Consider the following 11,228-nt stretch of genomic DNA (forward strand, 5'->3'; position numbering starts at 1 on the left):
TGTCTGTTCTCCTTTGGGAACTGTATGAAGAGAAACAGGTTGCTGATGGAGCTCCTGCCAAACCAGAAACAAGCGCATAACACCGATCAAGCAAATTTAACCCCAAAATGTTCGGTGTTATGCAAATCTCACTAATTTTGTATGGTGTTATGTTTATCATGGTAATTCAACCCCAAAATCAAAAAGACATAAATAAGACAAAATAGTTACCTAAAAAAATTTCCGTCCATTAACCTTATCCAATGAAATTGATATTTTCAATACTCTAATGTGAAAAATAATGATATATTCAATATTATTAGTAGTATTTGGGTTTTTATGCATATTGACAGAGCACCAAAAGAAAGCCAAAAAATGTTGCACCTTTCCACATAAATATACTTTTTTTATCTTAAAATAATTCTCAGTTATAAGAAAGGATATGACATAAAATGAAGCAAATTTATAGACATTGATTTTTTTTTTTTTTTTGACAATTAGGCACCCCCTTATTTGTCATTACCACAATGCAATAAAAATGACTTTTCAGTAGTGTAATGTGAAAAATAATTTTATATTTAATAAATTGTGAAGTGCATATGCTATCGTAGTATGTCAATGGTTTTTGCATAGTGATTAAAAATGGCACCTTTTTGCCTAAATATATTTTTTGTCTAACAAACAAAATATTTTTAAGCAGAAATCTCTCTTTTTATGGCAAATAGGCAACCTCTAAATTCTAAAATTCTAAATTCTAAATTCTTAAAAAAAATAAAAAATTCAATATTATAATATGAAAAACGATATATTAAGTTAATATATAAGTATATATATATATATATATATATATATGTATATACTGTGTCTGTGTATATATTCAATTAAAAAGTATTTATTTTTCACTATGTTAGTATTTGAGTGTTTCTGCATTTTGATAAAGTATGTTGCTCGTGTTGTTTTTCTAATAAAGCACTTTGGATCATTATCAAATTATGTTGGAGAACGGGATCTTCAAGATTTGTTCAGCTCATCTAATTTTATTTCTTTAAAAAAAAAAACTTTTAATTTAACTGTTGTGATGTGTGATGGAGAAAAAAAAGTATTTTAAATATAATACATTTTTACTAGTGGTCCACATTCAGTCTCCAAGACCCATTCAGCAAACTCCAATCTGATGACCACAACTAAGCCACAGAATGTGTGGAGTGAGACTTCTATGACACTGGCAAGTGGATTAAGGAATTTATAATAGAGATTGACTTGAAAATATGAGGATTTAAGATACAGTGGTCAAAATTCCCTGAAATTTCACTGAATCTGATGACAGGAAACAATCATCAAAATGACCGGCAACTAAATCGTTACCTCTGGTTTACCACATAACTTTTTTTTTTTTTTTTGCATACACAACTATAATTGTGACATTATGCACATACAATACAGTCCAAAAATGAAACCAATACAACACAGCTTCAGTTTTTGGGGAAATGTTTTTGCTTAGACAGTAGCTTTTTTTTGAGTTTCCTTAACTTTATAAACAATTTTTTTCTCATGGTCTTTTCATCCAAAAAAATAAAAATAAAAGGCTTTAAGGAGTAACATTAACAGTAATATAGCATGGCATTCCCACTATGGTAAAAATGATTTGCAAATGGATATGCTGCATTCCTGGCAATATGAGATGAATACATGTTTTAAAAAGATAAAATCCCAGCAAAGAAGGATATTTGTTTACAAAACCAGCTGACTTATTCTCCCCAGTGATGCTTGGAAAATGTTATGCATGAGGAAAATTTTGATGTAGACTTTTAATAATTCTCATGTTTATACATATTCATGCACAAGCACGGCTCATTTGCCCATTCATTTAAACATTACTTCTCGCTCTCTCAGATGCAGCAGCTGGAGACGCAGGTACTGGAAGCAGAGCGTCGAGCATATGAGGCCAGCCAGCAGGTAAATACTAATAACACTCTCTTGGACATTTCATCCGATGTTTGGAATATTTGCACTGACAATGATTTATTTAAATTATGATTATTTACCTAAATGGCTTGCTAAATGATTTGATTCTTTTGGTACGATTAATACTAATGTAATGTAACAAATGTATATGAAAATATTTCTTGACAAAAAGATATTTTTTTATGGTTTATCAAAGTTTTCATCATTTTGCATATTATTATCAAGTAAAATGCCTCAAATTATTAAACGCCATTTTATTGGGAGTAAAATGGTCAGGTGACAACATTTAAAGGATAATTTCAACAAAACTATATTATAATTTATATTAATCATTCACAGGGGTTGGACAAAATAATGTGAACACCTTGGAAATAGACAATATTCCTTTATTAAAGGTGCTGTATGTACATTTTTTGACTGTACTAAAGCATACAAATACCAAAATGTGTTTGCAAATATTTAGGTAACATGCTAAGTTTACATACTTGTTTCTCCAAAAAAACAATGCTACAGTTATTCTGTTTTGAAATGTGGTTCCATGTCTGTTTTTGTTTTGGTCTGTGTGTTTCCGCCCACTGCCATTTTACTCAATAGTATTTAAACTCCCCGGGACGCCAGGTGGTGGAAAACACAGCGTATTGCAGCGAGATCACAGATTCTACTCGACCTAAAAAGATCCATCTAAAAAGATCTATGAACAGAGTAATATTAAAACACAGGTAAATCGGTTCATCAACTTACAGTGTGTAAGGCTTGTCACCTTCCATTGTAAATTGCGCTCGTTCCTGTAGCGTGTCCTCAATCTGGCAACCCGCGTGAGTGTCAAGTCTGAGGAGGAGGCAGGAGAAACAACGGAACCACAAGTTTTCACTGTAGTCTACACAAATTATTTTAACACCCATAATAATGGGTGTTCACATTATTTCATTATTTTGTCCAACCCCTGTATATTTTATATTGTATATAATAATATGACCATTACTAATAATGTGTGAATGTTCATGTGTGTGTTTCAGGTGCAATGGATGGAAGAGTGTCTAAAAGCATCAGATATCCAGTCGAGTGATTCAGAGCTGCGGCTGTTCAGACGCTGTCAAAATCTTCGAATGCTACTGCAGGAGAAAGACGAGCTTATTGCCACCCTAGAGCAGCAGCTGGAGGAACAGGTCAGTCCCAACTCCAAAACCATCAGGTTTGCATCATAGAGGCCTTTTTAAATCCATTACGTTACAACTTCAGAAACAGAACCGAATCCAAGATGCCAAGACGGTTGAAGAAAAAGCAGCTAAGATCAAAGAATGGGTCATGAGGAAGCTGAATGAAGTAGGTTCATGCTTTTTGTACATGTGTTTGTTCTAGAATAGGTGGAAGGAAATAAATGGTGTGTAAATGTTTCACTCTTGTAGTTTGATATAGAGAATGCCTCTCTGAGAGAGATCAACCAACAACAGGAGGCTGAGATACAAGACCTGAGAAGACGACTGCAAGGTATTCATTCATGCATGTAATCATGTTAAGCCATGGCTACTGTGTTTTCAAAATAGCATTCTACCACATTATTCCTGCTAGTTCTGCAGTATGTCCAGTGTTAGGCCTGTCAAAGAAATTTTTCATCAAAACCATGACTTAAACAAACACTATGTAAAAAATGATTAAAGGGTCATATGATGCGATTTAAATTTTTCCTTTCTCTTTGGAGTGTTACAAGCTCTTGGTGCATAAAGAAGATCTGTAAAGTTGCAAAGACTAAAGTCTCAAATCCAAAGAGATATTCTTTATAAAAGTTAAGAGTCAGCCACACCTACCTAAAACGGCTCGTTCTAACACGCCCCCACATACCTACATCACGATGTGGGAAGATTTGCATAAAGCCGCCCAAATGTCCACCCAAAGAAAGAAGGCGTAACTTTTATCCTCACAAAATACTGTTCTTTTTAGCAGCATCATATGACCCCTTTAAGTATGAACGAGAATGAGTATGTAGCATGCATATTGTAATTGTGCACAATGTACACGGTCCGCAGTATAAAACAAAGCACTCTGCATTTATCCCATAATGCAGTGTGCTTTATTATTTTTTTTATATATATTTTTTATTTTCAGTTTTTATATACAAAGCAAGGAATACAAGCTAAACAACAGAAAATAAATAGATATGTAACGTAATATGCAAATAAATAAATAACAGGAATTGGGCTAACAAGCACAGCATAAGTTATAAAAATATACAGGAAATTTTTCATCATTTTTCCAGTGATGGAATGGAGCTATTAAGTGTAGTGCTTTTGTGTTGTGTTTTAGCCATGGAGCTGACTTTGGGTTCTGGTGGTTCAATCCAGCCCAATGTGGATGAGGCCCAGCGGCTCAGCAGTCTGACTTTTGGCTGTTTTCAAATCAGAGGGAAGAGTCCTCAGGTACTGACGGGCCCAGAGCCGTCCCAGAAGAGCGTCAGCACCCAGCCGGATCGTGAGCCCACACACACAGACTGCAGGAGACCCTCTACTGGTCAGAAGACTGATATGATATCTGTAGCTGTTTGACTGAAAGTATTCGTTCATAATCTGTTGAGTTTGACCGAGATGCAACAAGGCTGGGAAGAAATTAAGAAATTAAATCTTTTATACAGCAAGGACATGTTAAAAAGGTCAAAAGTGAAAGTAAAGACTTTTACATTGTTACAAAAAAGAATTTCAAATTAATAAATTTTTTTTTTTTACTTGCTATTTATCAAAGAATTTTTACCATGGTTTCTGCAAAAATAATAAGCAGCTCAACTGATTTCAACACTGATAATAATAATAAATGTTTCTTGAGCAGCAAATCAGTATGTTAAAGCCCTATTCGCACGGGATTAGTATTACCTGGTGACCTCTAGTCATTTGTAATAATTGCGGAGGTTGTCTGTGATGTTAATCCCGTGCGAATCCGCCATGTCTGTAATTTGTAAAGTAAAAATTCCCCCACAAATTACCTACCATATTTCGCCAAACACAGAGATCCTGTGATAATATTAGTCCCGTGCGAATCGGCATCTCTGTAATTTGGCCAGGATTTTGCGGGGCCGGATATATAATTTTTTTCTAGGTTTTTGTTTCCTGCGCGGTGCACCTTTTTATCCATCTTTCGCTTAGAATGGAGGCTGCGTTGGATTGTTTTGGTAGTATTTTGGGTGCTGGGTCATTATCGCTATACACCATACAACTATACAATTAGCAGAAATAGAAAGCTGAAAACCATCAGAAGAGAGAAAACAAAAAGAATGATTAGTTGGAGATGGATGACATGTATAGTAGCATGTGGTAAGGAACATTCTTCTGTTTGTGATATGTAATGTTACGCTAAGCCTTGACATCATATCCGGGAGATAAGTCAGTAAATTGGAGTAAAATCACAGGCTTCACTTATTCTGTACGAATGCACAGATGTGGATGTAGGGGGTAATTTTAAATCACACGAGGTCCCCAGATAATACTAATCCCGTGCGAATAGGGCTTTAGAATGATTTCTGAAGGATCATGTGACACTGAAGACTAGAGTAATGATGCTGAAAATTCAGCTTTGCATCACAGGAATAAATTGCATTTTAAAATATATTATAAATAGAAAACAGTTACTTTAAATTTCACAATATTTTTGATCAAATAAATGCAGCTTTGGTAAGCATCTTTAAAAAAAAACATGAAAAAACCTTACCAAACCCAAACCTTTCAACGGTTGCATATACGGTATATAATATTGTGTGTGTGTGTGTGTGTGTATCAACTTCAAATGAGAAGCCATCATTTTGATCCACCAATTGCATTGCCCTATCAATACCAACATATATCTAGAAAGTGAAATTGTCTCAAAGCTTTTTCTGTTTTTGATTCAGAAGAACTGGCTTTAGAATGATTTCTGAAGGATCATGTGACACTGAAGACTAGAGTAATGATGCTGAAAATTCAGCTTTGCATCACAGGAATAAATTGCATTTTAAAATATATTATAAATAGAAAACAGTTACTTTAAATTTCACAATATTTTTGATCAAATAAATGCAGCTTTGGTAAGCATCTTTAAAAAAAAACATGAAAAAACCTTACCAAACCCAAACCTTTCAACGGTTGCATATACGGTATATAATATTGTGTGTGTGTGTGTGTGTGTATCAACTTCAAATGAGAAGCCATCATTTTGATCCACCAATTGCATTGCCCTATCAATACCAACATATATCTAGAAAGTGAAATTGTCTCAAAGCTTTTTCTGTTTTTGATTCAGAAGAACTGACTTATAAGAGTCATTTGTACGGCGTTCATTATGATGAATGCATTTTAACTCACTAAATGAACCACTCAAATTAGTCATTTGTCTTGAGTCTGATTCATTAAAATGAATGACTTAACAGTGATTTGCAAAATTGATCCAGTTATCAACATTTGACTTTAACTCAGAGAAGTCTTAATGCTTTTAATAGATAAAGTACTTACTACATGTATTCACATATTCACCAAGTCTGTGTGTTTGGTCTGATCCAGATTCTGGACTGAAACAAGATTGTCCAGAAACAGAGTGTGTTGGTCGTTGCCCTAAGGCAGGATCAGAGGATGAGCGGGACAGTACCAGACACACGCTGTCCTGTGGTGTCTCCTCTATCCTGTCCAGTGCTGCCTCTGAAGGGGAGAGGAGTCTGTTTGGAGGTTTGCGTTTCAGTCGACCCGCCAGTGAGACCTACCACACAGCCTCAGACGACAGCAGCTCGCTGTTTGACGATGACATGCAGCGCGTGGAGTGCTCCAGACTTTGCCTTCCTGGCACCAAGAGCGCTTCAAAGAGAGACAGCGAGAAGGTGGACGCTGAGGATGGATCCTCAGATGAGCTGAATAAACGCTTCCAGTCACAAAGTCTTGATTCCTCGTCATCCTCCAGTGACACAAACACTCCCAGCCTCATATTAACTCCAGCTCTCACACCAAAGCGGCCCACCCCGTCCCAGGACTCCCAGGACACCCCAGCCTCCCCCAAACAGCCCCGACTGCGCAATCCAAATGCATTTAATGTTAGTTTGGCATTGGCTAAAAAGCATCTGAGTCAGCCTCCGCTGTACAGTGAAGCCGCCCATGGGCGGACACGAAACGCCTTCAGCATGCTACGTCCTCTACGGCCTCAGGAAACAGACATGGACCAAGAGCAAAAGATGGAGACTGGTGACCGAGAGCATGCTGATGTGCCTGCAGCTGAAGCGCCACCTGAGGAACGAGAAACACCCGACGCCTCTGCAGCCATGCCCGGGAGTAAACCTCCGACCCCTCCGCTGCACAGACTGCCCTCTTGGGTGAGTCATGCCACAAATAGTACAAATATGAATTTGTCATTTTGGTTCGACTTGTGGTTTCCTCTTATCTGCAGGAGAGCAGAATATATGCTGTGGCAAAATCTGGAATTCGTCTGTCAGAGACGTCGTGTACAGATGTAGCTAATAAAGGTGTGGGTTTTTTTTGTTGTTGTTTGTACATTTGCACATATGCTGTATCGCTCTTCATTTTGTATCTTCATTGTGTTTCACATGCACTTCTTAAGGAAAAATCCAATCCCATGTTATGCATTTCTGTACACATGGAGCCTTTTCAGATTTCCAGGGTTATCAGAAGCAGAAGTTGTCATAGTTTAGTAATCTTCTATAGTGATGGAAACTTCAACAAATATCATTTTTGTGCTCCCATTTGCACAAATAGCAAAAGAAAAAAACAGAATAGCATTTGTATGAGTTGTGTGACCTCAGCCATTGTATAACTAGAAATACAGCCAGTTTACAGCTAGTTTACATATATGAAAAAGCAATCCTATTTTTAAGACGGCTAAGAATTTTTGCATTGTGACTGTATGTTATAAGATTCCTATTACCAAAATGCAAAAAAAAAAAAGTTTTATTCATTTTAAAATTTGCATAAATTAAATTCTGAAATTAAAAATCAAATTGGCTTAACAAATTTATATGACAATTTAAATAAAAATTTAATTATTCAAATATTAATTTAATTTGATTGATTTGTGTATATTTTACAGTTATTATTTTATTATTTTTCACAATTAGAAATTCAATTCAAATGAAAAAGTATTTTATTTTGCATCACTTTTTTGCCTTTCTGACAGATATTTGTCGGAAGGAAATTATAAAAATTACATAAAAATGTTACACTGGAATGTTACAAAAAATAAAGCTTTTTCAAATGTGAATGTTCTTAACAAATTTGACTGAGATTCACCCAATTTCCATTGAATTATTACAATTCATTCACCAAGTAGAAGGCAGAATTATTAGAGTCTTTATCATATGTAAAACTAATTTTAATGGCGCAAAGTAAGAACACCAACAGCTGGGTATTGCCCATTTTGATTCAGTAGTCATGTTACTGGTACACATGATGTGCATATTCATATTCATATTGATTTACCCAAGTAGGACACGTTCCTGCATCAGCTGTCCAAATGTTCTTATCTACCTCTTGATTTTAGGAGCTATAGTTTTAGTTTATGGTTATGGGATTGTGTTTGGACAATGATTTTTGCATAGAAATGTAAATATCGGTCCAGGACCAACAAAGTACTCAAAAATATTTCTACTTGCGTAAATCATAGTGTGCATTTATTAACAGCTAGTGAAAATATCCAATCCTCTTCTTCCAGACTCCTCCCATGCATCCACATGCCCCGCCTACATGCTCTACACATCCCTCATCTACAGGAACACAAGCACACCTGTCTTTGCCACACACAAAGGGGTAGGAACCTGTGTGTGTCTTTACATGTGTGTGTGTGTGTGTGTGTGTGTGTGTGTGTGTCATAAGACCACTGCTTACTGTGTTCACTGGCAAAAGTATTCATCAGAAATGACTGTTTAATTGCATAAGAGTCAGCACTTCTATCAGTAATAGAAGGAAATATTTGAATTACGTTTTCATGAATGCAATGTGTGTTTTTACTCTCATAGAAAGCGACTTTAAGCAACAGTCAGTTCTCAGAGGAGTCGTCTAGTTCTGAGGAGGAGGACAGTTCGGAGGAGTGTCAGTCTAACTCTGGAGAGGAGGAGAACTCCCAGACCTCTGGATCAGAGTCACACAAGAGCAGTAGCCATGAAAGCCCCCGCTCACTTAAGAGAGGTGCAAGTGTTTTCATGGTACCAAAATTTCAGTAGTCAGTAATGATACTAGTAAAATTACACAATTCTCTGTACCAATTTCGGCAGCATAGCAAAAACTATTGTAACTATCTTATTTTGATATGAAAATAAAAATATTAACTAAATAATATTAGTTAATTATTAATGCTATTAATAATTATGTAAATAATGCATTGAAACATTGGCATATAAGCCTTCAAATATTGTTCAGTTATGTAAATATTGCATTAAAAATTGTATATCAAATTATATATTTAATAAAATAAAAGTAAACCTCTGTTATGTAGCACAAAAAAATATTGTGAAGAAATTGTTACATTTTAGTGTCATTGAGAGACTATAATATTTATATTAATATTTTGAGGGATTTTTATTTTAGTAATTTTGTTATGTGTGTGTGTGTGTGTGTGTGTTCCCATTTGTTAGTTTTAAATATGTCTATAAAGTTTGTTTTATTTCACTTTTAGTTTTAGTGCATCAAGTTAAACTAGATAAAAAATGAGAAATTTTGCCTTGGCAGCTAGCTGAAATAAAATAAGTTTATTGTTTTTGTATATTTTATTTCAGTTAAAATGTATTTTATTTCAAGTAAGATTTTTTTAAAATATAGTTTTAGTTTTTAACTATAGTAACCCTTATTTTTGTTTGATTTCATTTCAAAAGATTAAATAGTTAAAGTTTCGTAAATCAAACATGTTTTTTGCTGATTAAATTAACCCATTAAAACAGATTCCAGAAAAATTCAAACAGAATTTAGGAAAAATCAAATGGATTTCACAGAGCCCTATACCCTCCCCCCCAGTCACTGAATGTGTTGTGTTTTTCTCAGCTGTGTCATTGTCTTCTATGACATCTGAGAGTGACTACGCCATCCCCCCTGATGCTTACTCCACTGACACAGAGTGCTCTGAACCTGAAAACAAACTCCCAAAGACCTGCTCCTCCAGCACTGACAACGGCAAGACTGTAAGAACTGGTTTTGTGGTCCAGGGTAACAAATGAGAATGTGTCGTGTTCCAGGAGTGTATGGAGAAGTCTGGGTACCTGCTCAAGATGGTAAAGACGTGGAAGAAAACATGGAAGAGACACTGGTTTGTTCTGAAGGATGGGGAGCTTCTCTACTACAAATCACCAGTCAGTTTAAATGACTCATTTATCTCTTATTTATTTCTTATCGTTGTTCTGTTTCATTCTTCATTTCATTCATAAAGTTCTTATATTAATGATGTTTTATTCTTATTATTATACATTCTGTATTTCCTACATTTCCTGTGGATCTTTGATTTTGGTTCATAGAGTGACGTGATCCGTAAACCCCAAGGTCAGATTGAGCTGAATGCATGCAGCACTATAGCTCGTGGTGATGGCAAACAGATGCTTCAGGTAAAGTGTGTGTGTGTGTGTGTGTGTGTGTGTTTGTGTGTGGGAGAAAGTGTTTGTGCATACAGCTCAGATTATTTCACATGACTGTCTGTGTTAATGTTGTGTCCCTTCAGGTGGTGACGGGTAAGAGTGTGTGTAATCTGAAGGCAGATTCCCCAAACCTGCTGGAGGAGTGGCTGAGGGTCCTGCAGAGCGTCCTGAGGATCAAAGCTGCTAGTCCGCTCTTCACTCACCCTGACACACGACCCGTTATGAAAGGACATCTGACAAAGGTATACTGTTGGAAAGCAAAATATATTTTTAGATATATGCTACTGTTCAAAAGTTTGTGATTTTTTTATGTCTCTTAGCTTCCCCAAGGTTGCACTACAGTAAAGCAGTAATATTGTGATATATTATTATAATTAAAAATAACTGTTTTCTATTTTAATAATATTTTGGTTTTGGGAGTCCCCAACAACAGGTTGACATGCATGCAAGGTCAAAAAACACTTTCATTGTCTTATAATATGCATTTATTTTTACCTTACTTGCTAAACGACTCCCAAACGATTCGCTCAACGATTCATTTTTCCAAACCCCTCCTTTGCGTGACGCTAATCTGCGGTGATTGGTCTGATTGGTCTCATTTTCATTTCATCTCGCCTGTAATGCCTGATAAAGCATGTGATCATGTGTGAGCATGCGTGATAAAGCATTGTGAGCGCAGTGCTGCTTTGTGTACAGCGTTACTGGGGAAACC

At 35.8% G+C, this 11,228-nt stretch overlaps 1 protein-coding gene across 1 annotated transcript in view; it reads left to right on the forward strand.

Annotated features, from left to right (window-relative positions):
* The window catches only part of LOC107727353 (pleckstrin homology domain-containing family H member 2-like), a 37,902-nt gene that overhangs the window by 8,768 nt on the left and 17,906 nt on the right, over positions 1-11,228 (forward strand). Inside the window, exons 3-15 of the mRNA XM_016537196.1 lie at positions 1,873-1,935; positions 2,961-3,110; positions 3,184-3,267; positions 3,351-3,432; positions 4,246-4,449; positions 6,462-7,258; positions 7,333-7,408; positions 8,611-8,705; positions 8,915-9,083; positions 9,933-10,069; positions 10,124-10,237; positions 10,400-10,486; positions 10,600-10,758. Coding sequence (XP_016392682.1) covers positions 1,873-1,935; positions 2,961-3,110; positions 3,184-3,267; positions 3,351-3,432; positions 4,246-4,449; positions 6,462-7,258; positions 7,333-7,408; positions 8,611-8,705; positions 8,915-9,083; positions 9,933-10,069; positions 10,124-10,237; positions 10,400-10,486; positions 10,600-10,758 — 2,217 coding nt within the window. The remainder of the gene's footprint in view (positions 1-1,872; positions 1,936-2,960; positions 3,111-3,183; positions 3,268-3,350; positions 3,433-4,245; positions 4,450-6,461; positions 7,259-7,332; positions 7,409-8,610; positions 8,706-8,914; positions 9,084-9,932; positions 10,070-10,123; positions 10,238-10,399; positions 10,487-10,599; positions 10,759-11,228) is intronic.

The sequence above is a fragment of the Sinocyclocheilus rhinocerous genome, unplaced genomic scaffold (assembly GCF_001515625.1).
Source record: "Sinocyclocheilus rhinocerous isolate Xijiao unplaced genomic scaffold, SAMN03320098_v1.1 scaffold756, whole genome shotgun sequence".
In the NCBI taxonomy this organism is placed as follows: Eukaryota; Metazoa; Chordata; class Actinopteri; order Cypriniformes; family Cyprinidae; genus Sinocyclocheilus; species Sinocyclocheilus rhinocerous.